The sequence below is a fragment of the Octopus sinensis genome, unplaced genomic scaffold (genome assembly GCF_006345805.1).
Source record: "Octopus sinensis unplaced genomic scaffold, ASM634580v1 Contig14555, whole genome shotgun sequence".
NCBI lineage: Eukaryota > Metazoa > Mollusca > Cephalopoda > Octopoda > Octopodidae > Octopus > Octopus sinensis.
Genome location: NW_021833274.1, coordinates 66,308 through 85,992, shown reverse-complemented (window position 1 = coordinate 85,992; position 19,685 = coordinate 66,308). Strand labels below are relative to the sequence as shown.

The 19,685-nt window shown below is 34.1% G+C and overlaps 1 protein-coding gene across 1 annotated transcript; it reads right to left on the bottom strand.

Annotated features, from left to right (window-relative positions):
- Nucleotides 1–57: 57 nt before the first annotated feature.
- Nucleotides 58–609, bottom strand: LOC115230137. Its single transcript, XM_029800352.1, has one exon. It carries the CDS (start codon nucleotides 607–609, stop codon nucleotides 58–60), a length of 552 nt encoding a protein of 183 aa, XP_029656212.1.
- Between the last annotated feature and the right edge of the window lie 19,076 nt (nucleotides 610–19,685).

Below are 19,685 nucleotides of genomic sequence, written 5' to 3'. Positions count from 1 at the left end.
GAGACTTCTTTTCAAGGTCTCTGAACAATTGGAGGAGCATTCGTTCGCTTTTTTGAGTTATAGATACGAGCCCTCTCCAAGACAATTCCTGGGTAGGTATAATCTTTCTTTGTTCGCCGGCTTCAGGTGAATCTTATTCTGTATTAGAATTCCTCTGATTTTCTTGTCAATAACCTCAAATTCGGTTGGGTCGATATCAATAAGTCCAATATAATAATTATAAAGAGACAATGCATGTTCATTGATGGATTTGAATAGATTCCCAGAGTTAAGTTTTGTAGTGGCCAGATTGTTAATTCGTTTCTTCATCTCATCAAAGATTGATTTTAGCACATCGCTTTTCAGTATGTTACTCATTTTATCTTCGAGCACTCCCAGGTATCGGTAGCTATCAAGTCCATCAAGTAGTTTTGCCTCGGAAGACAAGCACTGCACGTTAGTAGCTGACTTTTCCACATTTTTCTCTAGTCCAGCAGCCTCGGAAAAAAGATTAACATCATTCATCATTTTTATCAACGTATCTTCTTTCTTCGAGAATATTTTTAAGTCATCCATGAAAAGTAGATGGTTTGTTGAGTATGTAAGTGATCCCTGGCCAGAGTTGTCCATATTCACTTTTGGGTACTTCACATTTAATAATCTGCTTAACGGATCCATCAATAGCACAAAGATCTGAGGGGATAACGAGTCTCCTTGTAAGATTCCCTTTCGTAATTTAAGTTCTCCAATTTCTTTTTTTGTCAAATATCAATTTAATTTTCCATCTTTTCACCAAATTTTTGATGAAATCTTTAATCCAATTTGGAAGGCCAGAAGAGTCAAGAATCTTAAAGAGAAAGTCGTGGTCCACTGTGTCGAAAGCTTTTCTAACATCGATCCATGCAGAGGCCAAATTATTTCCGTTTTGTTGATTGACAGACTGATTAATTATTGCTTGCTCTTTGGCTCCTTGACACATTCTTTTCGTTCCCAACTGATTATCACTAACGAGACGATATGCATCGATGTAGTCTGATAATTTCCTGTTCACACATTTCGTAGTCAGTTTATATAAATTTGGCATGCATGTAATCGGTCTTAGGTCTTTAGGAGAGTTGCAAACTTCTTTCTTAGGAATAAGATAGGTAATTCCTGAATAGAACCATTCGGCTGGACAGTATTTCCCGTTTATAATCTTTATAATTTCTTTGCACAGAAATTCATGAATTGAAGTAAATTTCTTTATAAAGAAATTATATACTCCATCACACCCAGCTGCTCTCCAGTTTGGTGATACATTAACACATCGATAATGAATTCTTTAGTGAAATCTGCATGTGTGGTTTCAGCACCAGTAGATCTGTTATTTAACGTAAATGTTTCTTCATTCCTTTCACGTTCTTTCCATACTTCTTTCCAAAAAGATAAACAATCATCCTCATCAAATTCGAATTTAACATTTTTCTTGTCCCCACTCAAATTTCTGTAAAAATATCTTCTGTTAAGTTCAAAACACCAATTTTGTTTTCTGAACTCCTTTCTTGACTCGTGGATTCTGAGTTTTTTTCCAAAATTTTTATTTCATCCTGAATGTAGGACGAAATTCTTTCAAATTCTCCCTTCTTAGACTTTTTGTATCGGTACTCACGAAGAGTTTCTCTAATTTCATCATCAAATTTATGGTTTGTTTTCTGTAAGTCGAATGAATTAATTTGATCCAACTTCTTATTCAGATTAATCAGTTTTTCATTAATGCGCTCACTCCAGTTGCTTTTCTTCGTAAGTTAATTGCCCCGCATATACAAAATCTGTAATGTCATCTAAATTTTTTGGATAATTGGATTTGGAAAATTCCCAGATTGCTGAATTAATCCCATTTAAAATTTCCTTCTTTAGTAACTGATAAGGCACTTTTCTTGTTGGCTTTCGTAAATCACGTGGGATTGATTTTACTCTCTCAATTTGGGAACAAAATTCTTCATAGCATTTTCTAAAATTGGAGACTTCAGTTTTTGGGTCATTTGCATCAGATAATTTGTCCATGGAAATTTTAGCCTTTTTTCCTTTGACTTTCAACAACATCTTTATGTTAGAAACTGACTTGGTAGAAGAGAACTTTTCATTGAAAGCTTTTGTTATAAGAAGCCATCCTCCATACGGTATTCGATCGAATCTTGATTTAATAGCTTGAACTACTTCATGGATCCATTCCAGTTTGTCATCCGTTTGTACTTGATCCATAATTGATTGTAAAGATAGTAGTCTTGTTCGAAAAACAGGTTCTGTAACACAGGGATGAGGTTCGATGTCGATTTCTTGAGCTTCATGCTGCCCCTGACCACTTTCTCTACGTTAGTAGTGTTTTCTCTATCAATATTCTTCCTAGATAGGTCATTAGGATATGTTTCATTCATCTTGCTTGAAACAGACATGCAGTACACAACAAGAAATAAATACTTTTCCTCGGCTAACCATATAAATATATAAATTAAATTTTTGAAAATTATGATTTATTCAATAAACGAAACAATTGATCGAAAAACCAGGATATGATAGAAAAAGTATTAGTGGACGTACTAATTTGCACTCGGTGAGGAGGAGTCTGTATTTGGAATCCTTATCCGTCCTGTTTTTCTCGATGTGTTTGCGGATGTTGATAGCCTTGCTGATCAGCGAGAACAAGCTCTCTGGACATTTCGGCGCCAAACTATTCTTCTTGAGGATCCTCAATACCTTGCTCAAAGTATTCCCCGTTATTTCGAGTGACCCAAAGTATATACCACATCCAGAACAGTCCATTTTATACCTTGGAGGTAACCTTCGATATGATCGTATGTGTACTGAGTCCTTTGCGCTTTAACTAATTTTCGTTTAGGCTGCGCAGTGCGCTGTTTACATGTGTTTTTTTACATAAACAGGTCTTGTTCGTATCCCAATAGAGATACAAGTTTCTTAAATTCTGTTTTCTCCACATTTACATTGAGGAATTACCCTACAAGTTTATTTAGCATCACCTGCAATATGCTTTTTAGAGCATTCCTGTCAGAGAAAATAAAATCCGGGTCATCTACATATGCCACCACATTGAATTCATTGATATTTCCTTCATAGTTTTAATTCTCTCAGTGTATCTTCCAGATATATGACAAACAGCATAGGAGATAACGGATTTTCTTATGTGTTTCCCGATGTTTGTTTCAAATGGCTTAGAGTATTTGTGGTACCCTGACCGATAGATAGGTTTCTTATAAGAGTTCCCCGATCATCCGGGTAGAGGATTTGTTAAGAAATTCTGTAAGAAAATCCATCAATTTCTAACGATTGATCGAGTCAAAAGCTCTTGACATATCGATTTCAAGAATGTTTGCAGCATTTTTAATGTCCTCGAGTTTATCCGGAAAATATTTCAGAATGTAATAATAATTATATAACCAAATGATCTTTGATGTCCTGAAAAACTGTATCATTCAATGCGCATTTTGATTCATCAAGACATTCTTGTAAATCAATAGTACATGAAATTTTATTTTATCCACGAAAACCCTCTAAAATTTGATTTTTCGCTTTGATTCCATTACTCTTCCATTTAAAATAAAAAAGTTTGATATTTTTCCTGAAGCGATAATGTAAATTTATTAAGTTTCGCGTAAATGAGAACTAAATATCCAATTTTCCCTTACTAACAAAAGATTGTTTCTTTAAATTGAGAAATTTTGATTCTTGGAAAACACAACAAGTTCGCTACGAACAAACGTTGCAATACCATTCTACATGACAACCATCTTACTTTAATATTAAAAAGTAATGATGTATGATTGCATCGCATTTCATCCCACATTATTTTAAATAGAGGAGATTAAAAAGGTTTTTTTAACACAATTAATAATTTTGATTTTATCTTACAAAATTTGACCCTCAATTTACTCTTTATCCTAATTGTGACTGACTCGATCTATGCCTTAGATATTAAAATTAAATTTTCAAGAAATAAGTGTTAATATTAGGGTTAATTAACCCTAAAGAAGAAATTAGTTCCCGGTAATTATCATATCACCAGTTAACATGAAAAATTGTATTGATTATACCTACTTCACATACACTCAACCCTCTCAAATTGGCCATTTTTGGTTTCTTCAATTTTGTTGGCCAATTTGAGAATTGGCCAATTAGAGAATAAAATCGATAATTTTACAAACAAACTACTTTAATTTATCTTCAGTTAGCATAATTTTTTTAAATTTAAAGAAAATTAAAAAAAATCTTAATTTTTTAAAGTAAAATTCAATTCACATTTGTTTTTTTTAGATATCAGTATATTTTCTTTGTAACGTCTTATACAGTGCTCGTCAAAAAAATTGCTCAGCCATTTTTTCATGCTTTATTGACAAATTAATAAAAAATTTAGATGAGATTAGTAAGACATCATTCTCGTTTTCAATGTTTTTAAATAAATCTTCTTCAATTGTCGTTAACCTTACCAGAATGTCATTTTTGTTAATTCTCTTCCTCATGATTTATATTTTCATCATTTTCATCTTCAATGTTTCCGCCATTGTCCATCTTTTTTATTGTATCATTTTCTGCATATTCATATGCAAGAAATTCTTCAATATCCAACGGATCAAAAATATCTGTCTTTTCTATTGATATACTATCTTTTGAATTATTTTTCACGTTATTATTATTAAGAATTCCAAAACAATTTGAAATAATATGTTGCGACACATCTTTCCATGCCATTTTAACAAATATCACAACATTCTTTAATGTGAACTATAACAAATATTTTTTGATGTTCTAACAAATCCGTTAAAAATGCAAGTTTGTCCTTATTGAAAAGCGTTTTGAAATTTTTTATGATTCCCAGGTTCATTGGCTGGACCAAGCCTGTACTATCTCGCGGTATAAACATGATTTCAATATTAGACAAATTTTCTGGTATGCAATGGAAAGGAAAGTTATCCAGAATAAGCAAAATTTGTTTTCTCTGTAATTTTAGATTCAAATCAAAGTTTATTAGCCAATCTATGAAGATTTTCCCAGTCATCCAAGCAGGCTGGGAGCTATAAAATTTGTGGCCAATTTGAGAGGGGCCAATTTGAGAGGGTTGAGTGTATATTGAGACTTTTTGGAAGAACGATTTACATCTTCCTAACTTCCCAACAGAATCAAATTACAGCTTATATCTATGAAAAGACATCAAACTAAATCAGGGCCTGTTCTACAATCTAATGATAACGGAATAATATCTTTGACGTAAAAAATCCTTATTGAAAAATACTAACACAAAAATTTATAATAAATTTTGCGGAAAGCAGGTTGCGAGCCACTAGAATAACCAAATATAAAACAAAAAACGAGAAATGTAAATAAAATTATTGATTGTAGAGATAACTCAAATTACCATCCTGAAAATGGATTTCTTAATTAAAGTTCTAAAAAAAAATTAATTATTAGACAATTGAAAATAATTTAGTTTTAAAATATTTTCTTCAGAATAGAGCTATAATTTATTATAAACTTTTTTTAACTGTCTGTCGAATGTTTTCTAACAGTAAATAAGAAATGTCATTATCCAATATGGTTAGAGTAAAATTTGATATATTCTTTTTAAAATATGTCAAGCATAGCAAATATTTATTATACTCTATCATTAAAAGTAATCGACTGTGAAAAAATATTTCGATTATGACATAATGACTATAAAGATCAGCTCTTAATTAAATACAATATTGAGCTTAATTACAATGAAGCTAATTTTTAATTTGAAATAACTTAAATAATCGATTATGCGTTATCCCAATGATTTAAAATAAGTATAGAGCGCTGACATTATACATTAATCATGAACTCCTGCAATTGTTTGTCTACTGCTGAATATATTGAAAGCTTGAAAAGAGAAAATATAAATCCCACCATACAAATAACCTGGGCACCAATCAAACTGAGACCAAGAATGTGTTCTTTTTGTATAAAAAGACTTTCTGCCGACTTTTCGGACAACTTGGACAATTTGGTACGTTTTTAAATATATTTTTTAGGAAGTTGACTGAAAAGTCATGTTTAAAATGATACTAGTGACTGTTCATTCATTTGGTTTTAAATAAAATATTTTGTTTTGATAAATTTTAAATTGACGATTAGAGATCTCAGTAGTGGCTGTCTAAATATCAAATCTTTTTCATAGTCTAAATTGAATAAGTTTTATTTAATTTTTCCATTCTAAGTTTTTTTCTGGTCGTAAAAACTAATACTCTGTCCTTCTATTAAGTATTTCCTAAAACATTTTGTTTGTTTCTGGAATTAATTAGATTCCCTCAAAATTTCAATTTAGTTCTAATTATAGTATATTGTCTACAAGGTGATTATTCAAGCAATTTCAATTTAGTTCTAATTATAGTATATATTGGCTACAAAGTGATGATTCGAGCCATGTCTATGTCTAGACTCTAGACCAGCGGTTCTTAACCTTTTTCAAATTTTTGATAAATTGTACCCCTTGTGGTTAATAATGGATCCCGCGTACCTCCCTGTCGATTTTTAAATTTTTTACATATCTTTTTTTTGAGATAAATGATTTAATTACAAAATATAAATTATTTTCTAACTAACTAAACAAAATCAATAAAATATTTTGTGCTAAAAACTTTCAATCGATTACGAGATTTCTTTTTAATAGATGATAAACAAGACATCGCAGTTTCGCATAAGTATATATTGTTGGATAAGGAATTAAATATTGCATACTAGCCATAGTCATAACGAATACTTTAGAACCATTTTACTCCAAAATTCCATAAGTGTGCAAAAATTAAAACATATCTGAATAGTCACAAAATTGTGCAAGTAACCCTTGCAGTCGCAGAGCTTCATAAATCGATTAATTCTTGTAGAAAAGGAAGTTCCTGAGCCTCATCAATCTTACAAAAAAATGGTTCTAAAATCAAATCGGGAACAATCTGATCGCTATTAAATATTCTCCGAATTTATTTTCAAATTTTTAGGTGTTCGTCGATTTGTAAAATAATCCACTTTTCAAGTTTATTATTTCCAATTAATTCCTGCAACTTTTTCAAAAGCTTCTATGCTTGAGATATTATTACCTTCACGATAAAAAAGAAAGATTTACCCTGTATGGATAAATTTAATTCGTTTATATATCAGCAAGATAGAATAACTTTTGTTTAAAGGCATAATCTGCGAACATATTGGCGAGTTCTATATTCTTCATTTCTTGTAAAAAAGTAGTGAGTGTACCAATTAGTTCGGCAATCTGTTTAAGCACCCTTCCTCTTGACAACCACCGAACTTCAGTGTGGAAAATTAGTACTGAATGTTCTGTTTCCATTTCTTCGCATAATAATTTAAAAAGCCTATGATTTTCGCCCTCGCAAGAATCAAATTAACTGACTTTACGGTCGAATGAAAAACAATTTTCAATTCTTAAGGCAGCGTCTTTACAGCAAGAGCATACTTATGTATTGCACAATGGTTTGCGATAATATAAGGTGCAACATCCTTAAACAGTGCAATAAAACCAGATCGACGTCCGAGCATGGCAGGTGCTCCATCAGTGCATATCACCCCAGCTTAAGTCCAGGGAATATTATTGGAAACAAAAAAAGACGAAAAGAGATAAAATATATCATTTCCTCGTGTTCTTCCTGTTATTTCCAAACAAAATAAAAACTCGTCCACGACAGAATCCTCTTCAACAAATCGAACACATGCGACTAGTTGGCACATTGAACTGATATCGGTAGATTCATACAACTTATTGGAAAAACAATGGATGCTTATTGGAAAAACAAATGAAGCATCTTATCAAAATCGATTAAATTAAATTATTAAAATCATCTTAATAATAACAAATTAAAAAATGTTCCTCGTACCCCCCGGTTAAGAAACCCTGCTCTAGACGGTCGTGATTAAAAAGAGATTAGAGAAAATGTGTCCAGAATACAAACTATTAGTAGCGTCGGCAAATCATGTAACAAGTATTTTAATGGATGTTGGGGCAAGCAATGAGCAACTGAATAGAAGAATTAGCCACCACGAGACATCAATGAAACCTGTCGAGGACACGGACGCTATATTCCGTTCCATGACACGGATCGGAGGCGAAAGGAGGAAGCTGAAAACAATATTATCTGGATAAGATATTATTAACGTTATTGGTAACTATAACGATCAGCGCAACAAGTAGTGTTACTGATAGAGAAGTTGACTGTCCAGACGACTCAGTTTCCCTACTGCAATACGAATAGGAGAGGGTCGGGACATGACGGGACGGTTCGTTTGTTCATAAAAGAATAATCTTAATTATTAGATAGACTAAATTTGTCCAGATGATACTGCCCCGTCGTGCTTGCAGACTGCTCTGTTTTTATAAATAAATTGATTAATTAATTTAATTAACCATAATTTTTTAAACAAACTGACTAAATTTTGTTTGTTTTTGCAACTAAACTATAATTCAAAAATAGTTTAACAATTATCGAACAACAAATTAAACTAAGATTAACTTTCTTTATCAATAATACATGGATGCTCATTGAATATCCGAATAATATTCGCCTATTCAACTAATTAATTTCTCTGTTTAAGTTGATTCTGTACTTTCTACTGCTAGAGCGATCAAAATAGTGAAAATGAGTCCAAATTATTTCAACTTTGAACTCTTTTAAGCGGCTTTCCGAGGTTATTCTAATCCAGTTAAACGCAATCTTATATGGAGTGTTTTTTTCCAAAGCATTGTCAGTTATAGTTGTAAATAATTACAAATTCATTACAAAAACTTTATAAAAATAGCTAATTTCTCATATAGTAAATAAATCACATAATCAGACAGGGATAATACTGTAATCATTGAAAATTATAATAATTTAAGAGCACAACAAAACAGCGTGTTAATAAATCTAATCAAAAATTAATACTTTTGAAATTGAATTTTTTTAATAAAAATAATATTTTTTATTTAACTAAATTTTCATCCTCCTAATATTTTAATAAGTAAGGTCAAAGTCAAAATTTCATAACGCGGATTTAAAATCTAAGTTGGACTCCGGATGGAATGTCATGGGATTTTCAGTTTTTTTCAGCAGCACATCAATAAAAAGAAAAAAAATAAAACTCATTTTGGATTAATTTGAATCAAAATTTTACATCACCGTCCATCAAATCAGGAGCAATAACCATTAAACTTAAATAATCACAGAAAAATAACCAAAAGCTATCAAATATGTTTTAGATAAAAAAACCCTGATCAGAGCGAATTTTTCATGATTGAATTGAAGCTAAATTTCAGTTGTTTATTACTGTTGTTGATCTAGGGATACGCGGAATGACTTAGTACGATATTGAATGTGAATTTTGTCCAAGCAAATTTGAAATCTACAAGTACCAAATTGCCTTTGCGGAAGGTCCGGAGTTTCAAGACCAAGCGAGTGCCACTTCAGGACCTCTGATTATAACTTAGGAGGCACGTAATGTTCGAAGTCAGTTGAGAGAACCGTGCCCAACAGGAAACTATAAGAATAGTCATTGATAAAGTAAAAAAATTGAGGAAAATGTGTTAAATATGTTGCCGGATTTTTTCGAAGATTTTTATGATTTAGAAAAAAATTCATGCGCAATTTAATATTTAAATATGGTTATGGACACAAAAAATAGTGATTATTATAAACAATAATAGTTTTTCATTAAATTATAAGGTTTGTAATCAACAAAGTATATTTATCCACACAATAAGAGCAAATTTTTATACGATTTTTGGAGCAATCTCTATTTTCTGTTTTTGAAACACTTGGTGTTCCAAACGGAGTTTAGACAAGCTCCATGTTGAAGAGTAACAAAAGCCCGGGCCCGGATTTCCTAATTTCCAGATTCTTTAAATACGGAACACATAAACTGTATGAATTCATTGCTGAGATCCTAAACAAAATGTATAGAACAGACACATTCCTACTCCTAGGACATCTTTGATCTACGGTTTTGACAAGCACATTTCAAAAGATACTAACGACCATTATTAAAAAATATTTATAATCTCTACAGGTATTGTATAAGGCAGCGTTTCTCAAAGTGGTCCTTTGACAAATATTTTCTTGTATCAAAAACTTTACTATCAGAGATTAAGATTGTTTTTGATCAAATAATAAAAATAATTAATATTATTCGTTCGAGAGCAGTTAATTATAGAATTTTTCAAAAGCTGTCACAATAATTTGGATCAGAACATTCAATTTTGTTATATTATTCAGAAATCAGATGGCTTTCCCGGGAAAGGCTTTGACAAAAGTAGTTGGGTTGCCTGATGTTATTTCAATGTTTTTGAAAAATAATAATCATTTTGATTTATTTTAATTGATGGAATCCAGTGAATTCAAAAAATATTAATTTATCTTGCTGACATTTTTCAGTTTTTCCTCTTGTTGAAACTTTTTATCGAAATACAGATCCCGATAATTCGTTTTTGGAAATTATTGATAAACATTTTGCAAATCTTGTTAAGAAATTTGAAAATTATTTTCCTGCATAAAATTCTGTTCCTGATTGGATTGTAAATCGCTTCCTTTCTCCAATGAATGTAGATGACGACCTAAAATTCAATAATCCCTTATTGAATTAAAAAGTGCTTTGATATCGTTTATAAACAGTACATTAATAGAATTCTGGTGTGAACTAAGAACTGTATACCATTACTCAGTTCTATAGTAGTAGAGAAGTTAATTCCATCTCACACAACATATCTGTGTGAAACGGCAATCTCACATTTTGCATATTTAAAGTCAAAGTGTCAAATCGTCTTAAAGTAGGGATGATTTGCGTATTTCCCTATCCGAGAAAAAGTCGAACATTGATATTTTAATCACTAAAATGGAAGAAAAAGTCTCATCAGTCAGTTTTATTAAATTATGAATTTTTATTAATAAGATTTGATTTAATACTTAATTAAGATAAAATCGATAATAGGGGGTCCCTGAAAATTTTTAAACACTTTGGGGGTTCCCATTAAAAAGGTTGAGAAATGCTGATATAATGCATCAGTCTTGTCATTTATAACAAATTTCAACTTAGAGTTGAAAATCATAATTTATTTTTATAAATATAGATGTACTTTAATGGTGGATAAACTGCACAGATTAAATAATCTGCAGGGCCATCTTGTTAGAGTGACTATGCTTGAAAAATTTCGTATACGATGAGCATACAACTTTTTAAATTAGTTTTTTAAATAAGATAAATGGTGATGTCTATAGAGTTTGATTAATGAACAACTGAATGTTTTGAGATATTCCATTCACTGTGAGACGAATATTTTATTTAAAATTTAGTTAAACTTTCAGTGGATTTGCGACAAAACTCCAGAAAAATAATGCAACAGCGTCGTCGAGTTATTCTAAATTAGAATAAAACTAGTAATGAATGAATGAATTAAGTTTATTGTAAATTAACAGAGAAAGAGAAAGTGACAGGAATTAAGGACGGTGATAGGACGAGACTGATGCCAAGGCAACTGAACTCTTCTGAGCTTGCGTCCAATTCATCTGTCGTGAGCCAGAGTAGGTTCATTAATTTTTGACGAGTGCAGAGAGTTACCGGTCGATAAACAGGTCGGTCACTTGGGATCTCCTCCGGAAAGACCGGATAGATTTCTCAATGACCTGTCGTATCTCCAGGGATCTGGTCTCCGCCCAGCTTGGGACGGGGCCTCGTGGGTCAAGCCTATAAGCTAGCTTCAGCGCGTAGCGTCGGATTTTCTCGCATTTCCCGTAAATTTTCTCGAGATCTTTCGAGTAGTACCATGCTTCCATTCCGTACAGCAAGCTGGGTAGGATGGTTGCATGGAACACAAAGAGGAATGTCTTAGGATCCAGATGCATGCTTCTTAAGAGGCGGAGAGCCGCAATGGCTTTCGCTCTCTTTTTCTTTACATGCAGACGGTAGCCTGAGTTAGCGTCGATCGTAAGCCCCAGGTAGCGTATGCAGCTGGGGCGTCCAATTTCGGCTAGGGGCCCAGAGCTCTGATCTGATGACTTTTTCGAGTTGATTTGTAGGAAAGCGGATTTATCCATTGCTAACGAGAGCTGTTTGCTGGCGCACCACTCCTTTATTACCTCAATGTAGGTGAAAAGCCTCTTTTCTGAGGCCATCACATCTTTTGAGGTGTCAAGGATAAGGACGTCATCAGCATAGAGAAGTAGATTTGTCAGAGGGTCCTGGGGCAAAGGGAAACTGCTCATAACCAAATTGAAAAGAAGTGGACTGAGGCAGGACCCCTGCGGAACCCCTCTTCGGAGTGAAATATCTCTTGAGCGGAAACCAGATTCGGAAATAAACGAGTATCGTTCGGAGAGAAAGCAGCGCAGCCAGAGGTAGACTTCCGCTGTAGGCACACAGAGTTGGATCCTTTCCAGTAGGTCTCTGTGCCAGACGGTGTCGAAAGCTTTTGAAATGTCCAGACATACAAGAGATAGAGTTTCTTTAAATTCCATTGCTCTCGAAATCATGGACTGTACCGTTATGAAACAGTCACTGCAGCTACGCCCAGAACGAAAACCCCATTGCTGCGTTAGCAGCACTCTCTTTTCTTCTGAGTGGAAGTCAAGGCGCTTGGCCATGATTTTTTTCATCAGCCTTGAGATAGTTGGGATTAGGCTTATGGGACGATAGCTGCTAGCGAGGTTCACAGGCTTCGCAGGCTTTTTGATCATCCGGACCTCTGAGATTTTCCATTTTCCCGGCACATGGCCCCACTTGAGACTTGCCGTAAACAGATCCGCAAGGAACACATGTAGGTCTTCAGAGGCTTCCTTAAACAGCCGCATCGGTATTTTGTCGTGGCCTGGTGCGTTGCCTTTTGACGAACGGATGGCCCAGGTCACCTCTGCAGTGATGATCGGGTGATGTTCCGACGACAGTGCGCGCGGCAGTGGCTCCGACTCCCTGCCTTGCGGCGTTATTGGATTGGCTTCCTGGATAATGGCCAGGTGTTCTGCGAAAATTTTCGGGATTTCCTGTGGCGAGACGGGCATACCAAATTGGTTGCACAGCCTCGGGGGTGAGGATTTTCCTTCGAGGTTAGCCACTTTGCGGAAACAGTCCCAGAAATTTGGGTTTCTGTAGTCTAAGTTTTGACAAGCCTTCTGCCATTTCCTGGCAGTTTCCAGCTTTGTCACGACTTGAACTTCATAGCCAATTTTCGAGATCATGTCTTTAAGTCTACCCCTGTCAGTGGGGTCAACACAGCGCTTGAGTTTGTTTCTCAGCCGCTTTCTCTCGTTGAGAAGAAGTTTCACCTTCGTGCTTAGAGTAGATCTTCGTAGGCGGTCAGCACATGGCACTGTTCCGTACGATTTTAGATAATGGCGCATGAAATTTGTTAGCTCATCGCTTGCATAGTCGATGTCGCTGGCAGTGTTGTAGTATGTAAGGTGAGTGTTCACAAGTAGAAAGGCACTCATGGAGCTTCTATAGTGTGGCCAGTTGATTCTTGAAAGACTGTAGCCTGTGGATACGTCTTCTTCTTTAATAGAGCTAGAGTGAATTTTGATCTCCATAGGAAGGTGATCACTTCCGATATCGTCAAGCACTGTAGGCTTTTCCATAATGGTAGCGATCGAGTGAGAACAGATGGACAGGCATAGGTTGTCCTCGCCGTAGGGCGATTAGTGGTTCGGCACTTCAGATGTCCTGACGAAAACACCAAGTTTGTCAGTGATCTTCTTCAGTGTTCGACCATCCTGGTTGCTTAATCGACATCCAAACGCCGTATGCTTCGAGTTTAGGTCTCCAATAAGAAGGCAGTGAGCGGTATTTGAGAAGAAATCGTTAATCAGACTGGTGCAGGGAGGAAGATATTTGCAGTATATTCCACCGATCTTTAGCCAGAAAGACTCTGTTTTCACCTCAAGGAAGAGGAATTCACACAGTGTCCCCTCGATGATAGTGAGGTTACAGACTTTGAGATTTTCGCTGTAAAAGATGCTCGAACCAGTCCCAGGCGTAGAGCAGCTACCCCATTTAAGATCCACTGACCGGTAGCCTGGGAGCTGGTACGAGTCATCTTCCTTGAGCTTCGACTTGTTGACGACAATAATGTCTGGATGGCCGCTGTTCACCATCTCAACGAAGTCGTGATGCCGTCTCTTGATAGAACGGGCATTCACAACGATTATTTTGATCGTGGCTATGTTGGTGAATTGCTCCTTTCTAGCAGGAGCTCTTGCACCATATTCAAACTTACTCCAGCCTTGGTCAGGGTGTCTACCCAACGGCAGAAGGATTCCAATAGGGAATCTCTGTTGTGTAGGTCCTCTCCCTTCTTATGGGGGGGAGCCGAGCGGACCACTTCTGAGTTATGGGACTCATTAGTGTTTGACTTCGAGCTTGTTTGAGACCTGAGGGCCGGCGACGTCTGAATAGAGACATCGACTTTCGACGGACTTTGGGGAGACCCTTTTGTCCAGACTGATTCCATCCGTTCGGCTTTTACCCAGCGTACTGGGCTTTTAGTCTGTGGGCTCTTCGAAACCCTTAAGGCTGCTGTTGCTGCTTTGGCAGACGGACATCCACCGTAGCACGCCAAGTGCCCAGTGTTCTTGCAGTTAATGCAAGTTTTTGCAGCTGGGACACTCGGTTTGGGCTTGGAACTCGGGCAGTTTTGGTGCCTGTGTTCTTTACCACAGAGGAGACAACGGAGTTTTTCGGAGCATCTGTAGGACGTATGTCCAAACTGATTGCAACAGAAGCATCTCGTTGCTGACGGCTTGTGCCATTCGCAGCGGATATGGCTGAAGCCCGCAGTTATTCCAAAGCGGATGAGGGTGTTGGCCTCGGCTCTGGAATCCAGCGTGAGTCTGCCGACAGGTATGTCGGTTCCATTGCGAGAGAATCTTTCGAACTTGAAGTCCGATTCTAGACTTTCTCTCAAGTGGAGGTTAAGATCCTCTGTCGAGATCCAATGAGGGATTCCTTTAAGGACCAAGACTGAGGCCTTCTCAGCTACTGAGGCAAGTTTATGGCCGCCTTCCCCAAACATATTTGATTGAGACAGCTCTGCTTTGAAAGCAGCAGCATCCTCGGGCGATCTGAATTTTAGAATGAAGGTGCCGGACTTCTGTAAAGTTATCCGGGCTTTGGAGGCAGTTGGCGAGTTGGATAGGAGGTTAAACCTCTTGATCTTTCCAAGTGTCGAGTTTTCGATACTCAGGGAATATGTGAGGCTTGAGGTGTTAGGCTCAGTTTTCGTCTGATGGGATTGGGTCTCACTCTGTTTTTGAGGCCCAGTAGACTTCGGCAGTTCTGTGGGATCTTCAGCTTTGATGGGTTCGCAAAAGGGCTGTGGCTTTGCCGCTGTTCGTTTTTGAACTTTGGAGCAAGCTTTGATTGATGAGAGATTTTGATTATTCTTGGCCATTTTTTCTTTCTTTTCCTTGACCATATTCCTTATTTTTTGAACACTATTTTCAATATTCAACCTGCTGGTTTTTCTCCGACATAAATGCACGCAAATAAACCTGATGTATTATGCCTTCTGCTGTAATCTGAGTAAAGTAAGATTAACTAATTTACAATAAAAAATGTCGTACACAAAATATTAAATGTGTGAATTGGAAAATTTTTCCATAATTTTTATAACAAAAATTAAGGAAACGATGATTTCAAAACAATTGGAAGAAAAACGCAAGATTCTGTTGATGAGTCGGAGAAGAAACATTTTTACGCATTTTATTCCTGAGATCATTTCAATAGATACTGTGCTAAAAAATTTTAAGATTTTTGACTTAATTTGATGAAAACTGTTATTAATTATTTTTCTAAAATTGATTTTTGATTTTTAGAAATCAATGTTTTATAAAACCCTTGTTTTTGGTTGCCTTAATGAGGGAATCAAACAGTTTCTATTGAGGTGAAATCAAGAATATATCAGGTTTATTATATTGTATTTTTGTTAAGCTTAATTGTAGCATCGACCCGTCTTTCCGCGAAACTATTTGACATAATACAGTGCACGAAGTAATTTTTCAATTTCTTAAATTTTTCATTTAAAATCTCCAACATAAATGCACGCAAATAAACCTGATGTATTATGCCTTCTGCTGTAATCTGAATTTAACATCCTATTACATCATGAAATTATATTTACAGATTTACAGTGAGTCGTAGAGGTATTAATAATTCATTTTTATTAAATTATTAATTGACTTTGATACACTTGAAAATCGACTGGAATTTTTTAGTTTTTCAATGACATAAAAGAACAGTCAGTATAAGATACTATAAAAACATAGATTCTAAGGGCTGTTATGTCAAGAAAAACTACAGATGGCTACTATCGTAGAGGCAGCACATTCGGTGCTATTTAAATGCCAGAGTGTACCTGAAGCAGACACCATCAAGTACTTATAAACAAGTGCTGTAGGTTAACACTCTGCATGCATGATTTCGAACTCGTGGTTTGAAAAACTTTTTTAATTTTGGCAACTTAAATAACTTTTCGTTTTAGAGAAATGTAAATTAGTTGATTTTTGACGTGATTCTGAACATTTTAACAAAACTTAATTTATCTGGTCTAACAGAGTCGATTTTTCGAAAAAATTCATAAATTTTTACATGGTTTTGTCTGCATAGTAATTTATCAATTTTTTGGTACTTTTTGGTTCAAAATCTTTGACATGAATACATGTCAATACATCTTTCAATCTCATTATTCCTTCTCGTGTCATTCGAATTTAATATTCTATTACATCAAGTTTCAAAATAATCCACTTTTTTAGTGGAAAATTCGTAATGAAGACGTTTTTCATTACTGTTTCTGTCTTGAATAAGAGAACACAGCCTCAAATATATTCCTTTCTTTAGCCATGTTAAAGATTTTAGAATATTAAAATTATTATTTCCAGCCACTTTAATAGCTTACCACTGTGACTTCGTTCCAGGCCTCAATAATTACAGGTGGAACATTCACTAATTTTAATTTAGTAAGTTCAACAGTATATAACAATGTTTGTATACTTGTTCCCATACTCAAATTATTCTATTACATACTCAAAATTATAGTCATTTTTTATACGACGATTTAAATGAATTTACAATCCCATGATAAATTAATAGAATCTTAGATGTTGTCTTTGCAGCAAGAAAATACAAATCGATATTACTCTACTCTCCATCAAAATAGTAGACTGGTGCATGCTCTAAAAGAAACAAAATCTTTATATTTTCCAAACTCATTTTGGAATTTAACCGTTCAACCGTTTAAGGGTGAGTGGTTTGAAATTTTCAATTAAAATTTTTTGTTAAATGGATATTCTACTGTATTAACAAGTTTTTTTATTTAAAATTTATTTAATTGATAAAAAATAATGAAAATAGGATTCGCCAGTGGCCACACCGCCGATAGCAAACGAGTTATCTCGTTAGATTGTTATAGATACCCTCAGATACAACCAGGTGGTTATTAACAAGTTATTTTTAGAAGTAGCAAAAACATTTTCCTATATGGGGATTCGAAAGATTCTATCTTTCTGAGACTTTTAAAAAATACATCACCAAGAAATGGCGTAACAAAATCTCAGAATTTTAGCCATTAGGCCTTACTAAAAATCACAAAAATATGATTCATAATTTCTACCTAATATAATGCGCATCATATGAAAGACTCATCAAAGAAACAGTCGGGGAAAAAAGTAATCATTTGCGCATAATTCCAAAAAAGCTCATTAGAAAATGTACGAGACATATGACAACATAAAAATCAAGTTATGCCTCTTAGTGCCTCATATTATGTTGCAGTCAATACAACTAACGAAACTGCGAAACGCACATGTGAAAAATTTATTTGATTAGTTTTATAAAAAATTATATTAAAAGGTTATAATTTTTATTTTTAAGAATTCAATAGAATTTTTACATTCCATAGAAGGCAACTAAGAAGCTTACTCGGAATGGAGTGACCACGTCGAATATCAACCAATGGTATCTACAACAAGTGTATGTGCTCCTGCATCAGCGGGAATGTGGTAGATGCCCGGTGGAGGCTATTCAGGCATGTACTAAGAATGAACCCGGACGCACCCGCTAACAAAGCGATGGAAGACTACTTCGACAGATGCGACATACCCTTCCGCGGACGACCTAGATCGACACTTCCAACTGCCTTAAACAAAAACCTAAATCGAATGAGGAAAAACCTAAAGACGGGGGACGACCTGGACGAATTGAGATCACTCGCATACGACAGAGGAAAATGGAAAAAACTAACCTTAAATATCGTTACATTGAGTGTTGCACATGCGGGGCTATAAACATTATGGCTTTCGTGAAAGTGCTATAATAATAAATAATAATAGAATTTTTAATATATGCGTATTTTTTAGCTAATCTCCATTATACCTGCATGCTAACTCTCTTAACAAGATTTAGCAAGAAATTCAAATAAGAGTTGGTCATATTTCTTCTACTCACGGTGTTTTGAATTCATGCCTGATTGAAGCATTTACTCTGAGAATATTCAGATGGTTAATTTCCATAATAATTGACTAAAAATATATACCACAAAACACTGACTTCAGAGATATGTAAAAAAAATTTTTAAGGATAAATATTTTTAAATTTGAATATAAATCTTTTAATAAGAAACAACAACAAACACAATTACGACTTAATCTTTTTTAGTACGATATTGAATTATTTATATTATTTCAAATATAAATTACGACATGTGATTTTAAAATAAAAATATTTAGAACGACATCATAATTAAACTAAATGGTTGCTGTAAGTTTATGGGTAAAATAGAATAAAGGAAAGAGTAATGTTGCGTATTTGTGGAAAAAAATTAGAAATCGTGTGATTTGCTCAAACAAAATAAGTTTATATTTATTTTATTATCATTAATAGTCGACTTAATCTCACTTAATGACAATGAAAGAACAATCTATACAAACAAAGTAATAAAAAAGGAAATGGCGAACAAAAAAACCACATTTTCATTTGTTCATTTAAAGAAATCAAATAAATGTTAATTCATGCGAACTATTACTGATAGACCAAGAAACTACAATTGGGAGTCTGAGCAGTCCGACCTCGGTAAAAAAAGACAATAAATATGGGAATAATCTTTTCAACATTTTTTATCAAGATTTTAAGCAAAGATATTGTCCAGAGTAATTAACGTTATAATAAATAGGTTTTATCCTGATCTTTTTTGTGGCCAAATATATTAAATATCTTATTCTAATTTAAAAAAATAATTGTCACAGGTTTTATTTTGGACCAGGTTTTATTTTGGACCGAGAAAAAAAATCAATAATAAAAATTTTATTCCACTAAAAATATATTAGTTAATGTTAAATTATACTTTTGTATAGTTTTTTCTTGATTTCATTTAGTTTTTTAAAAAATGGAAGTATGCACAACCCAACCAATCAACAAATTTGATAATTACAGCGTTGCCGTTACGATATTTATTTAAAAATTGGTCTTCCATTCTAAAAAAATTAAAAACTAAATATAATTCTATTAATTAAAAATTTTAAAAATATAACCCTAACACATATACATTCTAATAATAGCCCTAACACCCAAAATCCTAATTCTAAAACACCCTAATTTTTAATTTAATTTTAAAACCCCTATTTTTAATAGTTGTCCAAACGATAAAAAACTTAATTTAATTTTAATTATAAAAATCTTAATCT